At 40.1% G+C, this 23,896-nt stretch overlaps 2 protein-coding genes and 1 long non-coding RNA gene across 6 annotated transcripts in view; 1 reads left to right on the top strand and 2 right to left on the bottom strand.

Moving 5' to 3' along the window:
- Positions 1-1,502: 1,502 nt before the first annotated feature.
- Positions 1,503-6,730, bottom strand: LOC123478669 (uncharacterized). The gene is made up of 3 exons (XR_006653952.2): positions 6,241-6,730; positions 4,675-4,787; positions 1,503-1,764 (listed from the first exon to the last, which is right to left on the bottom strand). It is a non-coding gene; the product is annotated as an uncharacterized lncRNA (long non-coding RNA).
- Positions 6,731-10,934: 4,204 nt separating this feature from the next.
- RPP38 (ribonuclease P/MRP subunit p38) lies at positions 10,935-11,872 on the top strand. The gene has a single exon (XM_045186113.3). It carries the CDS (start codon positions 10,935-10,937, stop codon positions 11,778-11,780), a length of 846 nt encoding a protein of 281 aa, XP_045042048.2. The 3' UTR covers positions 11,781-11,872.
- NMT2 (N-myristoyltransferase 2) overlaps positions 11,166-23,896 on the bottom strand; it is a 70,794-nt gene continuing 58,063 nt past the window's right edge. For 2 of the 4 annotated variants that reach the window (XM_053922685.1, XM_024580127.4), the window contains 4 exons: positions 17,139-17,306; positions 15,113-15,250; positions 13,195-14,932; positions 11,211-11,300 (listed from right to left, as the gene is read on the bottom strand). In XM_053922685.1, coding sequence (XP_053778660.1) covers positions 14,912-14,932; positions 15,113-15,250; positions 17,139-17,306 — 327 coding nt within the window. In that variant the 3' untranslated portion in view covers positions 11,211-11,300; positions 13,195-14,911. Of the gene's footprint in view, positions 11,301-13,194; positions 14,933-15,112; positions 15,251-17,138; positions 17,307-23,896 lie in introns of all 4 variants that reach the window. The other 2 variants (XM_053922684.1, XM_071221277.1) reach the window with 2 other exon arrangements.

Below are 23,896 nucleotides of genomic sequence, written 5' to 3'. Positions count from 1 at the left end.
TTCCAATTCGGGTGAAGATCCGGTTCACGTTTTTCTTTTGTCACATGTGCTTTCAGTGTCATATCCAAGATATCGTTGCCAAACGCAATGTTGTGAAGATTTCCCCTGCTTTAAGAATTTTTCAGTTTTAGCCCTTATGTTTAGGTCTTTGATCCATTTTGAGATAATTTTTGTATAAGGTATAAATAAGGGTCAACTTTCTTTTGCTCGTGGGTGTCCAGTTTGCCTAGCATCACGGGTCGAACAGACAGTCCTTCCCCCAACAGCCCCCTTGTTAAAATTAATTGACCAGATATGTGAAGGTTTGTTTCTGGGTTCTCTCTTCTATTTATCCATGTCTGTCTTTATGCCAGTATTAGGCTGTTTTGATTACTGCAGCTTTGTAGCAATTTTTTAAATCAGGAAGTTGGAGTCCTGCAATTTTATTCATTTTTGAGATTGTGGGCTATTCGGGTGTCCCTTGAGATCCCATGTGAATTTTAGAATGGGTTTTTCTATGTTAGCAATCATCTGGAAGGAAAGATAGAAGCCCAAACCCCACGTCTGATTCTTGCCCCCAGAGATTCTGATTTAAAGGTTGTGGGGTAGGACACAAGCATCAGGAATTATGCAGCCAAGGTTGAGACCTCCTGCCTGAAATAATTAGCTGTCCTTCTCAGAATAGCCACTGACAGTATACGTGATGGTCCACTATTGTTCAGGCCCTACTGACCTTTCCAATCTCACCTCACTGCCTTCTTCCCCACACATGCACTCTCTACCCACCTGTCTACTGAACTCTCTACCCACCTGTCTACTGAGCTATCTACCCACCAGTCTACTGAACCGCTCCTCGAAGTTCCCTTTTGCCGGGTTTATAGATAGCTGTTGCTCTCCTGCCCGGAATGCCCCTCCCCTACCTTCTTAATCGGCCAATTCCTCTTTTAAGACTACACTTAGATGGCACCTCCTCCAGAAGCCTTTAGGATAAGAAATAGCTTTAGTTTGGTCTACAAGCTTGTATCCATCTCTCCTCGCTTCCACTCTCACTCTCCTTCAAAGGGCTCTTGCTGCACTGGGCCCCCTTGCTGATTTTCAACAGGCCTCACCCTCCTGCCTTAGGGCCCTTACCTCAGAACACTCTTCCTTGAAGTGTGTGCTGCTCAGCCCCTCACCTCCTCCAGGCTTTGCTCAAAGGTCACCTCTAGGGGAAGCCTGTCATCACCCCCACCCAGGTGCTCCCCTCCCTGCTTTGTTTTTGTCCCTAGCACTCTGCGTCATCTGGCATAGTGTGTGTGTGTGTGTGTAGTTTATCATCTGTCTCCTCCATTAGAACTTTGTTTGGTTCACTGCTCTATCCTCAATACTTAGAATTCAATAAATACTGTTATCTGTTAAATAAAGGAAGGGAGGGAGGAAACGAGAGAAGGAGGGTGGGAGGAAGGAAAGAAAGAAAAACTTTTTGCATTTTTACATATCTAACATCTAGCTCATTGCCTGACATATAAAAGATGCTCAATAAATGTCGAACAAACTAAAATGTTATTTATTTTACATATACTGACATATGTACACATTTCTAGCTTAAAAATGCTTCTAAACTTGTTGTCATTTTGCTTCAGAAAGAATTTTGTGATAATTCACATAAATATCTACACCTTAAAAAATTCTAAAATTATAGGGTCTGTATATATATATATATGCCATCTTTTGAACAGTTAATTGCAGCCAATCTTATATCATGTTGACACTTTATTTTCCAAATTGGTGCTGGCTCGTTAGGACCTAAGGAAAAATAAAAAAGCTAGCGTCACATCACTTGAGGCCTCTTCCCTTAGAAAAGGTTTATTAAAAGAATAATCTCAGTGGGGAGGGGGAGGGAGGAATGGGGGGGAAGGTACAGGGAAGAAGAAGCATAATTAGCAGGCATAAAATAGATGGGGAGAGATAAAAATTAGTATAGGAAACAGAGGAGCCAAAGACCTTATATGTAGGACCCATGGACATGAACTAAGGGGGTCAGGGAATGCTGGAGGGTTGGGGGGGGCAGGGCGGAGGGGGGATAAAGGGGTAAAAATTGGGAAAACTGTAATGGCATAATCAATAAAAATACTTAAAAAAAAGCATAATCTCAGACTAGCTTTGTTCCCACATGATTTAAGGTCCTTGAAAGTCTCTCTTCTTCACAGGATGGCTCTGCCAAGGCCCCAGACCACCTCACACATCTCGGCCCAGCTGCGTACGCAAGGCTTGCCTGCGGACGCACAGGAGCCTCGCTGGGATGCCCTGCGATACCTCGTCTTGTGGGAGACTCTCACAAAAGTGAAATTTCTCCTTCATTTCCCTAGTTTCAGTTGAGACCAGAGCTCTTCATTTTGCCCTCCCTTCTCTTGCCCCGCACCCCTCACCACCCAGGGTCCAGAGGCTGGCTTCTGTCTCAGTCTCTGGAACTACTCAGCTGAAGTTTAAAGTTGGCTTGTCAATGCAGCCTGACCCGCCACTCGTAAACCTGTGGTTATTTTACTTCCACGACTAAGGACATCGTGCTGATGCTGCTTCTGATACCTTGTGAGTATAATAAGTGGTCTGAATCCAGTTAGGGTTCCTTCTTCTTGGCCTCCTTACTGCCACTACATTGCTGCTCAGGGATTACTTAACTGCTTGAAGCGGCATAGTCCTACTTAGCAGAGCTTCCAACAGCACAGACGTGAGGGCTGTTCTTGGATTTTGTAGCTCATTGTTAGTATATTCTTAGTAACTGATTTAAAATAAATGGTGACTGTTCATATAAAAATTGTTGTTGTATAAGGACAACCACACTGTGGTGGTTAATTTAACGAGTCCACTTGACGGATTGTGGGGTGCCCAGAGCCACCATTACCTCGGAGTGTGTGAGGATGGGACTAGCAGATGAACCGAGGGCTCCGTAGAGTGGTCTGCCCTCCCTGCCGTGGGTGGGCCTCGGCCAGTTTGTGAAGGGCGCGTACAACAAAAGGCAGCTGCAGAAGGAATTCGTGCCTTTTCCCTGCCTCCCTGCTTGAGCTGGGACATCTCATTTCATTTTCTCTGGCCCTGCAACTGGGATTTATGCCCTCTGCTCCCCTGATTCTCAGCCCTTCAGGTCTGGGCTGGACCACACCACCAGCTTTCCTGACTCTCCAGCTTACAGACAGCCAATTGTGGGACTCATCCTCCAGAGTCCCATGAGCCCATTCCTCATATAAACCGTCATATGATATATATGCTTATCTCCCACTGGTTCTGCTTCTCTGGAGAACTCTGATTCCTAACATACACCAAAGATTAGAATACCACGGAGAGAAAGAAGAATCTGGCTGTCAATTCTCCTACTTCTTCTACTGACAAACTTTCATGTTGGAACCTCTATTTAGCTCATCAAAGGACAGTGGCTAATGACATAACTAATCACCAGGTATCTAAACTACTCTTACATCTTGCCAAGCATATAAATCTAATAGCGGTACATTTCTAGAATTAATATAGAAAAGCTTCGTTATTCAAAAACCAAACTGAAGTTTTACATGGTAAAATTGTTAGGTAGCAGCTGAGAATGAGCGGCCAGAGGGGAAATAAAGGCAGGGTCCTCACCATCACAATCTCACAAAGAACTCAGTACAGGAGGCTCAGGAAGCAAAAGGAAGACGTGTCTCATCAACTGACTCCGCAGTCCTGAGCTCAGTCTGATGAAATTGCCGGGTGTCTGAGTATTACAAGCAAACAGAGCACAGTAGGAGCAGAGAGTCCTTGAGACTGTGTGGAGCAAAGGGGCTTCTGGAACAATCTCACTAACATTGCCGGGTGCAGGAAGCGGAGGAGCCCTTGAGATTCTATCCTGGGAAAGGAAGCTCCTGTAACTATGTCACCAACTAAAACAAAGAGCCTTCACTAACTGAGAAAGAAAGCCTTTGTAGCTGTACATTATTCCCAGGGAGGAAGGAGGGGAACCTAGAAGCCAGCTAAGGTACATGACCACTTGTAGGGTAAGTGGAGGCAGCCTGGCTTTCTTGCCCAGGTGTCTAGGTAACTAAGGGAAGCAGTGTTCCCATAGCCTTGGAGGGGCCTGATAACCAGTGTTTTCATAGCCTTGAGACGGGGTCAGATAAACTGTTCCTATAACAAGAAGTGGGCTCACATGCGTAGAATTATGTTATGTAAAGTTCTGGCAGTTTTCCAGCTTTGTTCCCCTCTAGTACTTAAACAGGTAGGAACTCCCTGCTGGGGGCGACACGACACGAGACACTCGAGGGGACAGGTGCCATGATGGGTGACATGCTGGGGAGCAAGGGCCACGACGTGTGACATGCAGATAGACATGCAGCTTGCAGTGTGTGTGGCTCACCCACCCATGAATCTCACGGCATGCCAGACATCCCACGGCTCCGTGAATATTTTTTTGTCTGCATGAATACCATGGACCTGCCCGGCCTTGAAGGGTCGCAACACACTCCTAAACCCCAATAGTTGGCGTACTTAGATTAGTTAAGTATCTACTTGTAGCCTTGGCTCAAGTGAGTAGAACAAACTCACTAACTTACAAACTTACTAACGACTTCATTTTCTCTATACCTGCGTCATTCAGACTAGCTGGGTGCCTGCTTGCGGCTTCGTGCTCGAGTGTGTTTCATAAAAAAAAAAACTTGCTGTTTCATTTCCACTATATGTGTTGTCACTCACTTGAACTCATCTCTTGTGGCAAGACAAGAACCAAGAACCGAGGCAGGGAAAGAAGCCTACTGACTTGCATCTCTTTCTCCCCATCCGTAACAACATAACCGTAACAGCTGTCCCTGAAAAGGAAAAGGAATCATTCAGTATAGGATACCAGATACATAAGAGTTAGAGTGATAGTTCGAAGACTCTGAAAAACATGGGAAATGTTATATATGAAACAAAATCAGAACACAAAATTGTATCTACCTTATTACCCTTTGAACAATGTAAATGTGTGCTTAAATGTGAAACAAATTAGAAGGGAACACTGAAAGCAAATGTGTTTTGAGGTAATCAAGTCATGGGGATATTTTTTTCTTTTTACTTTTTTGTTGTTAGGTTTGTGTGATACAAATAGGAGAGAAATATAGTTATTAATTTTAGCAAAAGTCGTGTGGAAATTGTATGATTAGTCTTAAACTAGAACGCAAGCACTAAAATCATAGAGGTACCATTAATTTCTATTAACTTAATTCTTAATTCAGGTTGGCCCTGGAGTCATCACGGTTTTTGTAATCAAGCACTTTTCCTGCGCCAGGGACTTTGCTAAGCATCTAACAGAGATGGGCTCTCCCAATGCTCACAACAGGGACTGTTCTGATCGCTTCATAGAGGGTTAACTTTGCAGTCCCAGGCTTAGCCACGGAGTTAGGGTTTCAACCTCGCCAGCCTGGCCCAGAGCTGTGGGAGGTAATGGCAGGTACGGTAATCTTCACCGAGCAAATGTAGATTGAGGTGACGTTATAACCCTAAAATCTGGAATCTTATGGGGGCAAAAAATTACACACATGTCCTTCTCATTACTCTAGCACTGCAATTTTCAACCCTTTTCATGGCACACATAGACTAATTACTAAAATTCTGTGGCACACCAAAAAATATATTTTTTGCCAATCAGACAAAAAAATAGGTATAATTTTGATTCATGCACACTGGATGGCTATCGTGTGGACTGTTGTCATTTTTTTATTTGACAATCTAAGTGCAAAGAGGTCGGTGCCCCTGACCAAACAGTCAGGCATCGCGTGTTTTAAAAATGCTTGCAGGCAGTTGGAAATCGCTCTCTACCTTTTCAATTAGACATTGTGTCTCTATTTGTCTCAGAGCTTCAAAGTAGAGAACTATGACTACTTTAAAGGGCATGTTTACAGTTCATCACGATGAACTAAAGAGAATTCGTTTTACTAAACAGGGCCTGTTGTTACACTCAAACTTGCTGTAACTTAGTTCTTTCTGATCTTTCTAATTGTGATTTTAAAGATCACATTGTATTCTACCCTCTGCTCAATAATCTTTGACAAAGAGAAACACGTTTTTGTTTTGTTTAATTTACAGCCAATTAAGTACATGTAGGTGATGAAAAGAATATATAGAAACTGGAACAAAAGTGGGGGGAGGGGAACAAAACGAGCATTTCAGAGACTGAGAAAAAGAGGAGGAAAAGGAAGAGGGGGCTAAATTAAACTGGAAAAGAAAAGGGAAGAGTGTGCCTGTGTAGGAAAGAGGCTCGTTAGATCAGAATCAACCTACTGTTTTCTAAGTTCTTGAAATGCTGGCCTTGAGGATGTTCCTCAGCTGGTTTACAATTGTCCGCAACTTCCACGCGACCGCATTCCGAGCCGTTCATCTCCACGGGTTGGAGTACCCGCAGCAGACATTTGGAGTTGCTGAATTACTGTCACAGACTCAAAGCAGCCTTTGCTCCCCTTCTTTGGGTGTGTGGGGGGAGGGGGACTCAAGATTGCCTGTAGGAATGTTATTTCCGCAAACGGTTCCTAATCCCCTATTTATCTTGGTTTTCATGGTTCTGGGATTCCCTCAGGGATTCCACGGAGATCGGGGGCTGCGAGGGGCTAGGGTTTTGTGTCCCTTAGGCAAGCCAAATATAGAAAAGCAGGAAGAGAGAGGGGGTCGTTAAGTCCGCCAGGCCGAAAGGTAGAAACTGAGTCAGAATGGAGAGGGTGACAGGCGAGACTGCGAGCTTTCAAGAGACGTTTGTGGTCTGACTGCTTCGCAGACCTTGCAGTGGAGCGAGATTACAGCAGGTTACCGTGGTAACTGTGAGATCGCGCGAGACAGACTCCGCGCCTGCGCACTGCTGCCATAGGGCCCTGATCCACGCCCCCGCCCCCAAAGGATTTTACAGATCAGTCGTGGCTGAGTAGCTTCTGGCACCGGCGAGGCAGTGAGCGGAGTTTTTCTGTTGTGAGTGAACAAACGCAAAATGATGAAAGGTCAAGTTCTGTGAGCATTTGGGAGGCAGGGCCGCAGGGCGAGGGCTGTGCGCACGCGCGTGGCGGCTCACATGGACCCGGCGCCCGTGGCAATCGTGAGTGGGGAGGGGTAGGGTGGAGGGACGAGAGGGCCCACGCGGGGTGGAATCGTGGCTGGGACTCGCGGGGTGCTGAGGCCGGCGGTCACACAAGGTCTCCCAGATCTGGGCGCCCCTGCCCAGCCGGCGTATTTTCCCTTCTCTGGCTTTGGCGCCCGCTCCGTGGTCTGCTGAGGGTATGGCGTCTTTCGGGTACCAGAGATCCTAAGATAAAGCCACACCTGGGCCCTTCAGTATTCCACACTCCGGAAGTGGAGCCGGACAACAAAATAACTACATCCCATATGCTCAATTATAAAGTACTGAAGGACCTAGATACTGCCCCGGCATCCGAAGGGAGGGACTAACGCTGGGTCAGGACTGCAGCCACTGGGAACTGGGCCTGTCCACCCTACGCTGCTGGATCTAGAAACCGGGAGGCATCCCTGAGTTCATTCTCTGCTTTACTCCCAGTTGATCACTACGTTCCGGAGATTTTACCTCTTAACTATTTTAACTAGCATGTATTTCTGTACATCCCTTCTGCAGTGACTCTACCATCATTTCTCATCAGGACTTCTTCGGTGTCTCTTTGCTGCTTCCACTCCTGGCAGATGACCCTTACACGCCCCAGTCCATGAGGATCCTGTGCTGCGCTTTCCTCATCCTGCCACTCCTCTGCTTTATCAGGCAGTACAGTTGCTTCCCACTTTAAGGCCTTCAGAGACCTTCATCATGTGGTCCTTAACTATCTTTCCAAATATCTCACTACTCTAGCATCTGCCCCAGTGACATTGACTTCCTTTAATGCTGTTCCCTGGGCACTGCACTTGGTGCTGCATTTGGTAGGCATTCTTCAGATATTTAGTTAAAGGTCACATCCACTAGGAGGCCCTTCCTGACCCCCTCAACTAAGTCAGGCTTCTGCTATATGTTCCTTTAGTATCCTGTAGTTCCCTGACCTGAATGTTTTATTATGTTGTTAACTGGGTTGGCCCAAAAGTTCATTTGGTTGTTTCTATAAGATGGCTCTAGTAGAGCTTAGTTGTCTTTCATTCAAAACAATTTTGTTAGGTTGTATTGTAACAGCTGTCATATCAGTATGCATTAAAAAAACCCCATCAAAATTGATTTTTTTGTGTAGTCATTTTAATATTGAAGATGGAAGAAAATACACAACATTTTCGGCGTATTATGCTTTATGATTTTGAGGAAGGTAAACATGCAACTGAAATGCAAAGAAAGATTTGTTCAGTGTAAGGAGAAGGTGCTGTAACTGATCGAGACAAAGTGGTTTTCCAAGTTTCGTGCTGGAGATTTCTTGTTGGACGATGCTCCATGGTCAGGTAGACTAGTTGATCAAATTGAGACATTAATTGAGAACAATCAACGTGATACCACGTGGGAGGTAGTTGACATACTCAAAATACCCAAATCAGTAAAGTTACGGATGAACATGAAAAATGTCTATTTTACAGAAAACTAAATGGACTTTTTGGCCAATCCAATACCTACTGATATGCCTTCCCCATAGATTGAATCTACGCTCAGTGAGGCCAGTGACTTTTTTTCTCTAACACTTTATGGGTTGGTACATTGCGGATAATCCACAAATACTTGGTGAAGTAAGAAAGGGGTCACGAGGCTGAGGGTGGGAGCAGTATTCCAGGCAAAGGGAATAATGTGCATGAGGACATTGAGATGAGAAACTGGTTCAGTGGGGGGGTGTAACATGCATGGTGGGGAGATGGGGACAGAGTGTGGAGGGCCTTCTGTGTCACCTTAAAGAGTTTGCACTTCATCCTATAGACAGTAGAGGCCTCCGAGACATAGCTCAAAAGGCATCTTGGCAAGAACTTCCTTTTTTTCTTTTCCAAAGCTGTTACTTCTCTTTACTAGTGAGTACTTTGTTTTTGGATTATAGGGCATTGAAATTCTGCTTATCTGAATTTCTTGGTTCTCGTCTCCCCCACCCAATTCTGAAGACAGGAGGAGTTAATGCATACCGTGCTTTCTCTGCAGAGCACAGAACTGTAAGTACTTATTCTGTGTTGTTTGAATGCTGACACATTGCCTTGTAGTTTGGCAAGAGCTCTGTCAGATTTTTGTCTTGTCTTCCTGACCACCTTCAGCCTGATACCAGCCTCTGCCAGTCACCCGTGGATTTGCACGAGCTACTTCCTGGTTCCCTGAGCCTGAGGGGAATGTGGAGATAATGGGTGCTGGGGAGGGCTGTGCAGTGGGGTTGGTTTGAAGGCAGCAGATACTGTCTCCAGCAGTGGACATGATACAGACAAAAACAAGGTCTGACCTTTCACCTCATGGAGCTGTGGAGAAGAGGAGAGGTCCTGAGAGCATTTTTCACTGCTGTCCTACACCTGCAGTGGCCAGTTCCAGCGCTGTGTCACATTCACACAGGCAACCTTCTGCAAGTCCAGATGCTCCAGGCCTGTTCTCAGTGATTCCAGCTGAGTAGCTCGGATGTAATGACCGACCATCTGATGTTTTAAAGGCCACAGACTGTTTATGAGGTGCAGCCAGGATTGGGAGAGTCTAAGAATTTAGATTTAGAAACCAGCTGTGACTTCGAGCGAGGTATTTGACCCGATGCTGTTTCCTCATCCACACACTGTGCAATTATACAGGAGTTTTGGGAGAATGAAGTTAATAGATGGAGAAAGTGCTGTATAAATTCTGACATTCCACAGGGACATTTACTCGTCAACATCAGTAGACAGCCCAGTAAGTGGGAGTTTAATTGGAGAGGAGTTAATTCTTAATCCTGCATGGGGCCTTTCAGAGATGGCAGGCCTCAGTGGAGTGAATGAGGGAATATCTGGAATGAGAGATCTGGTTACCTGAAAATAGGGATAGTTCCACATTCCGGGCTTCTCCTGGGCTGCCTTATTTACCTTGAGTTTTGCCACAGGGGCCCCTGTGGTGGAGCATGAGGAACAAAACTGAGAGAAGAGAAAGGAACATGCAGCTAGCCCCGGGAAGGGGCAACAGGATATGCCCCCTAGACTACTGTTCTATAACATTTTCCCAGAAAGCCTCCTTCTGGTTACTTCTCCTTAATGGAATAATATTTAAATAGTATTAAATTTCATGACAAAATTTCCCTAGTTTTCATCAAATTGCCAGCTGGAGGAGCAGTCGGCTTGGTATAACTTTAGGAAGGGGGACTGTCCACCTGCGTACGTATCAAATGTTTTAGGAAGGATACATAAGCAGCTCAGGGTCCAGGGAGGGCGAGAGAACTTATAAGAGGGCATGAGAACTTATAAGAGGGCATAAAATGAAAGTGGCATTTGAACTTTTAATCATATACATGTGTTATTGTTCATTTTAAAGAAATCACATGTAGTTAATTATAAAAGGCAGAGGCTTCCAGGGCCCTCACTGACTGTGAGCTCTGTGTAGACAGACACGGGGATCATGTGAGTGGGTTGGGGACTTGTTCACGGCTGACCCCGGCGCCTAGAACACTGCTCGCATGTCGGATATTTGTTGAGTGCATGAATGGAGGCCTAACTAGAGAAGAACTTAGAAAATGGCAACAAATCTGTAAGATTAATACCATACAGTCATTAAGAGGATAATTTTGAGCACATAGAAACATGGAACAATTTTAATAAATGAAATAAAATTTCATTGTGATTGCAAATAATACAAAACATTCATATGTTGCCTATATATGAATAAAGACAGTCCTATGAAAAAATGGGGAAAGTAAATTACTTAATCTTTAAAGACAGGTTAAGTGTATGGTCACATAATTGGTCCTCTATAATTAGGCTTGCTCTGGCCTATAAAGAACCAGAATACGTACAACCAGAATGTTCTTAAGACATGCATTGCCAGTTAACACTAACTTTCCTACGTCATTTGCTTCTCAGGAAGGATTTTCAGGATGGCCGCGGCTCCTCAGGCACCAGGGAGGGGCTCTGTTCGGAAGATGAGACCTTTAACTGTAAAGACATCATTGAACAACCCGTATACTATCTGCTGGAGTGCTCTGGAGAGAGAGGATATGCACTTCATCTTACAAACACTTGAAGATACATTTAAATCTACCGGGCTTGAGAAGATTGAGGATAAGAGGAGAAATAAAAAGCAGCCTTTTTCAAAAAAACAAGGCAGAGAGAAATGTAGCATGGATGTTGATACGAGTGAGGATCCGGAGAAAAAACCAGAAGGTAACCAACAAGTGTCCGGGTGGACTTCTGTCCACGTCAGGAAGCAGCTTGCCATTGGCGTCAACGAAGTGACCAGGGCTCTGGAAAGGAACGAACTGCTTTTAGTTCTGGTGTGTAAGTCAGTCAAGCCTGCGATCATCACCTCACACCTGATTCAGCTAAGTTTAAGCAGAATGGTTCCTGCTTGTCAGGTTCCGCGTCTCAGTGAGAGAATTGCACCTGTCATTGGCTTAAAATGTGTCCTGGCCTTGGGATTCAGAAAGACCACCACTGACTTTGTCGATGCAGTCAAAGCCATAATCCCCAGAGTACCCAGTTTAAATGTACCATGGCTTCCAGGCAGACTTGAGGACTCCAGGGAAAATTCAGAGTCTGACTCTTTGGAAAACGAAGACAAAGAGATTTTGGACACTTCCTTTGAAGACCTCTCTAAACGCAGGAAAAGGCCAATTGAAGGTCAGCAGGCTGTAGAGCTGCAACCCCTTAAAATAAAGAAACTGATTCCAAACCCTAATAAAAAGAGGAAACCACCCAAAAGTAAAAAAACTACTTCAAAGTGATCTCGTGTAAATTTGTCACTTCATACAATTGGAAAATGACACCTTGTAAAAAAAAAAACAACCTTGAATAAATTGAGTTACTTTTACATAGATTCATGGGAGATTGGTAATGTTCCTTTCAAATGTGTGAGACTTGTTTGACAGCACAGAGATGCTGAAGCTTAAAAACACTTAGGTGCAGAAAATAGAGGTATGCATATCAAAATTTTACTGAAACCACTTTCTGTGCTTGTGTAAATTCACTTTTTAAAAGGTTGCTACAATGCTTGTGAGCAAGAACATCTTTCTCTCAAACTTGGAAAATGTACCACAGTAAACATGGTTCTAGTTAGTAGGGTAGATGAAGCTGGATTGCAGGTATGTCATCAGTTTAAAGGAAAGATATTAAATGCTAAGCAATGCACTGTTTTTAGAAGTCATACATCAGTTTTTATTTCCTGTCCATTTGACTTTCTTTGGGTAGGTAAAAGCATGGGCTTGGGAGAAAGGCTTGATACTTACAGAAGAAGACAGTTAAGGTCTTTTGCCTGGTTAGAATTTACCCTTTTACATGGTTAACATTTCCTTAGAAATTTAACATGTATAAAAAGCATGATGGTGAAATGAGGCAGGAACAGAATTAAAAAACTGAGGAGCCTGGATTCTCAGAGGTGGGTCTGCAATGATGGGCATCCTTCATGCCGGGAAATGGAGCATAGTCAACACCACGGCTGTGTGAAAGTGGCTGCTTACAGTGTGTGTTTGGAAAAGTTACTTTCTCTGAATTAGGGGAAAGAGTTACCAAATTTATTTTCAGCTTAAATTCTGGCTGACACTTGAGGATTGTGCTGCCTCCTCCATTTAAATTTTACTGAATGCCATCCCGGCCAAACCCCTCCCCGCCCCCCAAAACACAACAACCAACAAAACGCTCATGAAATAGAGCATTTCCATTATTGACAAAAGGATGCAGAGCAAAGACAAATGCAGTTCTTTTAAATACATGAGACACTGCATGTTACACTGAAATTTAGTTCTAATAGCTCCTTAATAAACAATCAGTTTTACTGATTATTTTAAAATGTTTATTGATAATCTGCTTAAATTAGAGGCAACTGTGCTATTTTTAAATGAGAAAAAAATAGGACTTCTATGACAATGCCACAGTTTCATCATGAGGTAAGCTCGTGACAAAATTTCTGACTGGCAATTCTGCAATTATTTGAAAACCTACTTCATATGACTGTGCCATAAAAACGTAAGTCCCAACTGAGCCTTGACTCCAGATTAAGTTAAAATCTTATTTACTTAATGCTGGTTTATTAAAAAAGTTTCAGTGAATTGGTTGTTTTGCTTCTTGAAGTATTCATCTTCTGTTAAGAAATAATGGTTATACAATTGGGTTGAATCATCCTAAATGAGAAAGAAGTCTTACCTTGTTCAAGAAAGTACAGTGCTGTCCTAAGTGGCACTGGTGCACGCGCGCCCTCTATTGGTAGCCTCAGGGATAGCACAAGCCTTGGGTCGGTTTTTAGGATAACGAATGGCAAGCTGCAGAGAGTAGCTTTCAGCTTGTTAGTGTAAATCAGGATCAACAAAATTTTTGTAAGGGCCAGAAAGCAAATCTGTTAGGCCCTTTGGTCTAAATTGAAACAACTCTGCCTTTTGTAGCATAAAGCAGCCACTGGCAGTGGATAAATGAATGAGTGTGGCTGTGTTTCAATAAAACCATTCACGGATGCTGAAATTTGAATTTCATACGATTTTAACATGTTACAAAATGTTATTTCCCCCAATGACTCAAAATCAAAAACCATCCTTAGCTTGTGGGCTGCACAAAACAGGCGATGGGCTGGATTTAGCTGCTAGCTGGATTTAGTTTGCTAGCTTTTGCCTGCTATAAGATTTGATTGGTTTTATTTAACTATAACATGAAGGAAAAGCCATTATGTCTAAAACAATTACATTTTTCTGGATTAAACAGCCTAGGCACTGGAAGAGGGAAGGCAAGAAGAAGTATCTACTTTGTGGTATTTGAGTCAAGGCCAATCTATGTGGCCTCATTTAGCATCTTTTTCCCCTTGGACTATTGACAATATATGCATATATGTACACTGTGAAACTTGGTTTTTCAATTCTGGATAAAAACACCATCAGTAACAAAATTATGAATACTTATTTACAAATAAGACATTTTCCATTAGCATGACAGTTTTCATGATAAATTAAAGTCAGCATAAAGGAATATGTGCAATTTTGCATAAGTAATAAAAACATTCAAACTATCAATATCCTGATAGCACTAATAAAATCCACCGGGCATCTCCTTTGACTTTAGCGCTTCCATTTCCTTTTCCTCACCTGTTCTTGCTGTTGCTGAGAAGAAAAGAATTTGTGCAGCAGCAGAAGTCTAATCAGCTATAGTGCATATTCTCTTTCAGAGAGCACATTTCATGTTTCCACAAAACTTTGCTCTTGAACTAATCCACTGACATGTTGAAAATTAAAGTACAAATTTGTGTGTTTATCAATTTGGCAACTTTGCTTCTGGAGAAATAAATGTACTAGTCACCAGTACATTTTTATCTCGGTCTACAAGTAAACATCCACCATTCATCACTGAGCTATGGAAGTGCCGATTCCAGAAGTGTTCCCAATGATAGCGTGGACGGTGATACAAGGAAAAATTTCTCAAATGGATCCTTTATTCTGTTACACAGACAAACAGACCACAACTTGATAAATAGAAATGCAGCAGTTTATCTCCACACCTTAGCAAAGATTTTCTTATATGAGTCTGTGACTTCTGTTCCATCCATTAAAAGGTCCCTTTCTAGAGAATGGAAAAATAGCTTCTCTTCATCAAGAGACAGCCGAAAGTTCGAAAATTAGAGGAATGTGCTCTTTGTACCCTTTCATTCCTCCTTCAAATGGGTAAGCCATGAAAAAAAAAGGAAGAATGTTAACATTCTAGCTGGAAATACGTAGTATTGGTCATATACGGATGTTTTTTCATCTCGTCCAACTGTTACCGACTGCATCGATTTCACTGAAGTTGTGCTTTTATTCTTCTTTGGAAAGAAGTTCCAGGAATCATTAAGTAGAATATTAACAAATGACGGTGTCAGAGTTCTAGAAATGGAAACATTCACCTATTGTAATACAAGTCCAACCTAAAGGGAGGGAAGAAATGAAATAGTAAGAACAGGTAAGCAAGAAAAATTAAATTATAATGTGGTATGGTAGATCTGTATTTTTAAAAAGCTACTAAGAAAACTTAACAATCCCAAGGGAAGTATGGAGTTTCCTAAGTAAATTTATAAGTTTACAAAGGGTGTATCAACTTCTCTTACCTTTTCAGAATCTGTTCCTGGACACCTCCAATTGTACAAGTAATACTGTAAATTGCCATCTCCTATACCAAACTTGAGTTTTTCCAAGAATGTCTTATTTTCCATCAAATCTAGTGCATTGAATACATCAAATCCTTTCTGCCAATGTAAAAAGGATTTAAAATTGACAATTTGAAAAGACTAGAGTGTTTTCTGTATTATGTATTTCAGCGTAACATTGAATTCCTCTAATAACCTGAATATGCATTTATAATAAGATCAATGTCTGTCATATATAGTAAAGGTTAAGAATTCAGCTCAAAACTGTCTCATACAACTAGTAAATCTGATGGAGTCAGCAAGATTGTCCAGAAATGCTGAATCAAAATGCAGTACGCTGCTAACAATGACGTAACAAAATCTGTTAAGAGTCCAAAAAATATTTTGTTCCTATTTTAAAAGGAACCATTGCCTAGGTGGCTTCATGGCCAGAACTGTTAGTTACTAGTCTTTCTAAGTTCTGATTTAAGTTACAGCCAAGAAACCAAAGTTGTAAAACCTTTAAATAGTATATTTGTCTTTGGCTGATAGTGGGAAATAAATTTAATGAAATTTAATAGTAAAAATCTAATGTCTTTAAAATGTTAGATAAAACTATGCAAAATGTAATATATTTTGTTGGCCGAAAAGTCTATTTGTTTTTTTTGTAAAATGAAAGACACGCTTTTCTTTTTCACCAATAACTACATTGATTTGGGTATTTTGAGAATGTTGGCTATTTCCTGTATGGTAGAACATGATTTTTCTCAATGTCTTGATTTGATCACTATCAACTTTAACTGGTCCACCTGACTGTGAAGCATTGTCCAGTGAGAAATCTCCAGCACAAAACTTCACAAACCACTTCTGACACATTCGATCAGTCACAGCATCTTCTCCATGCACTGCACAAAACTTTTTTTTGGATTTCAGTTCTGTTTTTACCTTTCTTGAAATAATAAGGCATAAAAATCTTGAAAATGTTGCATATTCATCCATATTCAATATTAAAATGGCTACACAAAAATTCACCAGTTTTGAAAAGTTTTCTTTTTAAATGCATGCTGATATGACAGCTGTCACAAAAAGAATTTAACAAAATTGTTTCAAATAAAATTAAAGACAACTAGGGCTACTAGAGCCATCTTACGGAAAAACAACCAAACAAACTTTCTGGCCAACCCATTAGATGAAGCACCTAAATTTCTACTTCTCAAGGTTTTTACCTTAAATAACTTATAGGACTTTATTGGGAAGTAGTTGAAAATGAGTAATAGGATCAAAATGAGTAAAGAATCAGGATAATGTTGATTCTGGGATCCACTAGTAATGGATTTTTTTTTGAAAAATCAATGATCAAATACTAGATAAACGAAAGGAAGACACTTTTGATGTGGCGTTCCCAATTTCTCATGAATGATACTTCCTCATATTCAGTAAAGTACATCTGTCTACTGATTTCAATTTCTTTTTAATGGAAAATGTTTATTTGTAGCAAGAATTTAACAATTATCCTAACTACTTCACCAAAGAAATAAAAAACAATACAAATATAGTAAGGCATATTATGAATTTAATTCCTTTTAAATTCTTTAATTTGACCAGTAATCCCCTTAATTTTAAAAATAAAATCCCTTTAATTTTACAATTCAGAGACCATTTATTTAAATCAAAAAACTTATTGTTGCTCATTAGTCACTGTAAAACAAACACTCATGTATTTTCCTTATGGCATGGGCTCATATATTCTTTATGGGTTTCATATATTCTTATGCAAGTGTTTAAATTATCTACTTTATACAAAATATCTTTTTGGTTAAGTTGTAATAGAATTAATGATGAAAAGAGCCACTAAATTCTTCTTTTGACTGATGGTTGAAAGTAAACAAACATTCAAAACAAAAACCCTCAAATGATTTCTTCCTGTGTGCAAGAAAATAAGATGCTTTATGTACTTTGGCACACATACTTGAAAAATACATAGGACAAAAACCAGTGAATGACTTACCAATTTAGCTATGATGAGCGCATCATTCATGAGGTCTAGCAGGGGCGTCTCGGTGTGAATGTTGTAGAAGGAGTAGGCAGCTTTGAGGCTCTTGTGAGCAGGGTGGTGCATGACTGTGGAGGGGAGTGTGTAGAAGCTCAGGAAGTCAGTAAGTTTACCACTGGAGTTCTAAAGAACAAAGGGAACATCAGGTAAATACCTCCTAGAAGAAATTTCATCATGCATTTAAGCTAATTTTTTGACTTACACCGTAACTTTCTGTTAGAACAAAAAAGTCTGATTTGGAGCCCAGTAGGGTATGCTATGTGGAGGCTGAGAAGGGCATGGGGTTGTACCCTTAGGCTAAGTGCTAGTTCACAATTTGAATAAAGATGTTAATCCGTAGAAAGGTTTAAAAGGAAAGCTTCCCTTGGGATGACTAATGAGTCTCTCTAGACTTAACGGAAAAGTGATCAGAGTAGAATTATTGTTTTTGCAGAAATAAGAGAGCTAAGGATTTGAAGGCTGCCTTTTCCAACTAACAGACACTACACAACGGTTCACATCTTCTTGGCACAAAGTGAGAATTTTATTAGCTTAAAGCAAAGTTGGATACAGTTTGAAGCTGTTTTTAGAAGCTTGTGAAAGGCACTGGTACTACACCAAAATATACATGTAAGAGAAAATCTGATGCTATCAAAAATCAAAAGGGATGCAAAAGTGGTATTGATTTCATTATCTCTGGTGTACTTTTCAATGCAACAAATTAGCCAGTATTATTGGGCTGTTTTGGCCTACATAGGATGCACATAATTCAAAAATATCATAGTTTGAATTATACAGCTGAGGCGGCTAGTCCAAATGCATGCTATTGTTAGTATTTCTTTCAGCAGAAAACACAATGCCATAGGGATGGACTACTGGTTTTTGAGTGTTTCTGACACATTAAACATTTTTTTAGACATTAAATGAGAGACATTAAGCTAAAGTGATTGTCTATTGCACAGGTGGCAAACACAAGGCCCACGGCCAATCCGGCCCTCCACCTTGTTTTATCCGGCCCGGCATCTTGTTTCTAACTGGCGGCAGAGCTGAGCTCCTTGCCCCTAGTTAAGGAGGAGTTACATTTACACAGTCCTAAAATTATTTTGGCCCTTCAAAGGCAACCGCGAGGCTGATGTGGTCCCTGGTGAAAATGAGTTTGACACCCCTGGTCTACTGTGTTGTACTAGCAGCTCAGTATTAGAGATGAATGAAAAACCTAAACTTTCAGCATTAATAAAGTCTTCAAATTAAAAAACTCACTGATGGGCTTAATAGTAGAGTGGACATGACAGAAGACAGAATCACTGAACTTGAAGAATTCAGTAGAATTTACCCAATCTGAACAAAAAAGAGAAAACAGACTGAAAAAAATATGAATGAAGTCTCAGGGATCTGTGGGACAGTAACAAAAGAGCCAGCACTCATTGTCACTGGAGTCCCAGGAGGAAAAGGAGAAGGTGTGGAGCTGAAAGAGTATTTGAAGAAATAATGGCTGACAGTGTCCCAGACTTGACAAAATGCACACAACAGGTTCAAGAAGCTGAGTGTGCCTTAACAGGATAAGCGCACATAAATCCACTTCAAGATGCATGATAGTTGAATTTCTGAAAAGCAAAGACAAAGAAAAATCTCGGAAGTAGCCATAGAGAAACAACGCACTACCCACAGAATACCAATTCAACTGACAGAAGATTTTGCAACTGAAATCACAGAGGCCAGATGAAGTGACATTTTTTTCAGTGCTAGAAGAAAAGAACCGTTAACCATAAATTCTGTATCTGGTGAAACTATCCTTCAGAAATGAAAGATAAATAAGGACATTCTCAGACAAATGATACCTAGAACAATTTGTTGCTAGTAAACATACCTTTAATATTGGCCAAAGGAAATTCTTCAAACAGAAAGAAAATAACAAGGAATCTTGGTGTATCAAGAAGGAAGAACGAACAACAGAAACAGTAGAGCCCTGATCAGTGCGGCTCGGTTGGTCGGGTGGCATCCCGAAAAGCAAAAGGTTGCCAGTTTTATTCCTGTTCAGGGCACATACTTAGGTTGCAGGTTTGCTACCCAGTTGGGGCATGTACCAGAGGCAACTGATCGATGTTTCTCTCCCTCTCTTTCTCCCTCCCTTCCCCTCTCTGAAAGAAAGAAGAAAAGAAAAGGAAGAGAAAGGGAAAAAAAAGAAATACCAGAAATTTTGTTATACAGTTGACCTTTGAACAATGTGGAATTTAGGGGGGCCAACTCCCTGGGCAGTTGAAAATCTGCATATAACTTTGACTCCCCCAAAACTTAACTACTAATAGCCTACTGTTGACTGGAGGCCTTATTAATAACGTAAGTAGTCAGTTACATATTTTGTATGTTTTAAGTATTATATCCTATATCCTTACAATAAAGTCAGCTAGAAAAAAGAAAATGCTATTAAAATAATTAAAAATACATTTATAGTACTGTATGTATTTGCTGAAAAAAATTGTATGTAAATGGGCCCACACAGTTCAAACCTGTGTTGTTCAAGGGTCAGATGTATACTACGAATTATGCTTCAACTCTTAAGAGTTTTACAAATTTACTTTATGACGGAAACAAAAATGGTAACACCATCTGATACTCAGGACCCTGATATTCAAAAGTTGAGAACGTAGAGGGAACTTAATGGAAATGAAGTCACTTGAAGTGGTAAAATGTTGATGATACTGTAGACTATGAGCAGTCACAATGTATACTGTAATATACCCAGGGCAACCATCATGAAAACTATACAAATACACTGAATGTGCTAAAAATAAATCAAGACAGAATCCTAAAAAATTCTTCAAGTAAATGCACAGGAAGGCAAGGAAAAAGAAACAGAGTAACAATACCAGAGGGATCAACCAGAAATAAATAATAAAATGGCAGAGTTAAACTCTAACATATTAATAATTATCAAATGTAAATGGTCTAAATACGCCAATCAAAAAAAGACTGGCAGCCCTGATAGGATGGTCAGTGGTTGGAGCATCATTCCATACACCAAAAAGGCTGCAGTTTCAGTCCCCGATCAGGGCATATACCTAGGTTGCAAGTTCGATCCCTGGTAGGGGCGTGTATGGGAGGCATCCAGTCAATGTTTCTCTTTCACATTCATGTCTGTCTGCCCGTCTGTCTCTTATCTCCCTTCCTCTCTAACATCAATAAAAATATCTACAGTGATGATTTAAAAAACAAAGACTGGCAGAGTGGATAAAGAAACAAGGCCCAAGCACATGCTGTTTGTAAGACACTCGCTTCAAATGCAATGACATAGATTGGAAGTAAAAGGACTACAAAAAGATATATCATAAAAACATTAATGTTTAAAAAGTAGGAATGGCTATATTAATATCCAACAAAATGACTTAAGAGCAAAGAAATGACTAGAGACCAAGAAGGATATTACATGATGATAAAAAGATTGATCCACTAAGTAGACATAAAGGTCTGAAAGGTGTAAGTACCAAAAAGACCTCCAAATACATCCAGAAAAACTGACAGAGCTATAAGGAGAAACAGAAAGTGCACAATTGTAGTTGGGAACTTTCACACCTCTTCATCAAGTAGAACTACTAGAAAGAAAATCAGTAAAGAATATTAAAACTCTGAACACAATCAATAATATCTAATTGGCATATGTGGAACATTCCACCTAAAAACAGCAGAATGTACATTTCATTAGCACATAGAACATACTAGGTCCACAGACCATATGGGCCTAAAAAAAACCTCAAGAAGCCCAGCAGAGTAGAAATCATACAGAGCATGTCCTCCAACCATAATGGAATGAAACTAAAAATCAACTGGAATTCCCTAAGAACATCAAAATTGAACAATGGAATTAAAGTAATCGTCAAAGAGTCTCAAAGGAAAATTTAAAAAAATACATAGACGTGAATAAAAATGAAAATAGAACATACCAAAATATGTACAATTAAGGGATTAAGTTAAAGCAGTACAGAGAGTGACACTTACAGAAATAAATGCTTATGTTGTAATAGGGGAAAGTCTCAATAATCTAGTCTCTCCCTCAAGGTATGAGAAAAGGGGGGGAAAATCCCCCTCAAAATCCAAAGCATGTAGAGGGAAATAATCACAGAATCAGAAATCAATGACACTGAAAATAGGAAAATAATAGAGAAAATCAATGAAACAAAAGCGTGCTTCTTGGAAAATATATCAGTAAAATAGATGCAATGCTAGTAAGACTAACAAAAATAAAGAGAAAGTGTGAATCATCGATAGAAAGAATGAAATAAGAATTACCACTATAGATCTGGCAGCCATTAAAATAATAACAAAGGAGTGGTATGAACAAGTTTACTCTAATTTGACAATTTTGAAGAAATGGACCAATTCCTCAAAAACCACCAACTATTAAAACTCAATCAAGATGAAATAGATTATCTGAATAGTTCTTATTTTAACAAAACACATTCTCTAAGGTTAAATGGTTTTAGCTGGAGGATGCTAGCAAACATTTAAGGAAATATCACCAATTCTACGCAATCTCTTCTTGAAAACTTAAGAGGAGGTAATACTTCCCAGATCATTTTATTAGGCCAGTATTATCCTGATGCCTAAACCACACAACGAGAGTACCAAAACCAAAACCAAAACCAAAAAACACAAAAACTCAAAACCCCTGCAGACCAACTATCTCTCATGAACTCAAAAAATACTCAACAAAATATCAATAATCCAAATTCAAAAATGTATAGAAAGTATTATACACCATAATCAAGTGGATTTTTTTCTAGTAATGCAAGGGTGGGCAAACATTTGAAAACCAATCAATGTAATATATCAACAGACTGAAGAAGAAAACTCATGATCATAGCAACTGAAGAGTGAAATGCACTGGGGAAAATTCAACACCCGTTCATGATAAAAACTCTCAGCAAGCTAGGAATAGAGGGGGATAACTGCAAACTGGTAAGGTGCATCAACAAAAATTCTACACCTAACATCATACCAAATGGTGGAAGTCTGAATGCTTTCTGCCTAATGTGAAAATCAAGGCAAGGATGTCAACCTTCACCACTCTTAGTCAACAAAGTATTGGAAGACCCAGACTCTAAATAAGGCAAGAAAAGTAAATAAAAGGGATACAGATGAGAAGATATAAAACTGTTCTAATTTGCAGATGACCTGATTATGTATGTAGAAATCCCAAGAAATCTACCAATAAACTGGAACTCATAAGTGATTTCAGCAAGATTGCAGAATATAAGATCAACACAGAAAAAGCAACTGTATTTGTATATATTAATAATGAACATGCTGAAACCAAAATTAACCTGGTGGAAGTCATGGTCAAAAAAATTACAGCGTAGGTCGCATGTATCCAGGAGATACATTCATTACTAGAATGTGCTGAAATGCAAAAAATAAAATAAAATTAAAAAAACACTGCAAATTTGCATTTATTATATTTATATAAGAAAATACATATTTATTTTCAGTTACAATCTATAAATTAAAGAAATATAAAAACATAAATAAAAAATTTTCTTTTCAAATAACGAAAACATGGGTATTGCTAAAAAACACAACTAAAAAAAGTCTTTAACGTTAATCAGAATCTTCAATAGTTGGCTTTGCAAAATGTTTGTCTAACAGCCATTGCAAATAATATTGCTGTGCTCAAGGCATAAATACTTCACACAACACCTGCAAAAATATTTTGATAAGCCACTCACTTTGGATGCGTAGCACCTAACACATCATCTTCTTTTCCACTTGTCCAGGGAGCCGTATCTATGCTGTCATTAGTATTTCCTTCAGTTTGTGTTTGAAACTGATGAAGTTTCAGGTGTAAAGGCTTATGCACACCTGTAGAGATTTCTGAACACTTAATTTTATTTGTTCTGACACTAACTGCATGAGATTTCTAATAAATATTCCATGTCTTATTTCCACATTGCTGTTCAGCATATGAATAGTCTGAGCATTTATTCCTGCAATATTCAAAATTGTGTAGAACATAACCATAGGCCATCTTTTGGTGTTCCTGGCCACATTATATGCACCTATCATTTGGTCCACAGTGTCAACTACCGTCTCAGGTGGTTGTAACATTCTATTACATCAGGCTTTTGTGAATCTAAATTTACGGTGTCATCAAAATGCATACTTGAAACTAAAATTACGTTTTTCCCTTTTTGGGTATATGAGATACAAGTGTGCAATCTGCACCAAAAGCAAATAAACTGGATTTTTCAGGTCTGTTTTTAGAAGACACAAATTCAGGAGGTAGTTGGGGTTTATTCTTATGAACAGTACCTACACATGAAAGTCACTTCTTTTTCAAGTCACAGATCAGGTTTATATCAGTGAGCCGGTTATCTGCTGTAATGTTACGTCCTGAGGAGTAAATGGGTTCTGCAAGTCACTTGATTATGTCTGCTGGTTTATTACTAATCAAGTAAGGACCTTTGGGCTGCTTACTGGCATATATTTCAAGATTTCCTGTGTAAAATACCTTTGAATCAACCATAGTAAAATATTGATACCATGCTTACTGGGCTTGGATGGAATATATTGTCTAAACCCACAAACCCTCTAAATCCAGGCAGCATTCCTTCTGTTGTTACAGCCTGCCCCCTAGATGAGTAATTTACAGTTCTTTACAAATGCTGAGAAAACGTCTCTCACAGCGAATAATTTGTCCACCTGATTCAGGAGTTCTAAGCAGGTAAGTTTGTCATCAAACT

The sequence above is a fragment of the Desmodus rotundus genome, chromosome 4, assembly GCF_022682495.2.
Source record: "Desmodus rotundus isolate HL8 chromosome 4, HLdesRot8A.1, whole genome shotgun sequence".
NCBI classification, from domain to species: domain Eukaryota; kingdom Metazoa; phylum Chordata; class Mammalia; order Chiroptera; family Phyllostomidae; genus Desmodus; species Desmodus rotundus.
This window is presented reverse-complemented; position numbering and strand designations above follow the sequence as displayed.

Coding starts and splice junctions, on each gene's coding strand:
- RPP38 (XM_045186113.3), top strand. CDS start 10,935: ATGGCCGCGGCTCCTCAGGCACCAGGGAGGGGCTCTGTTCGGAAGATG.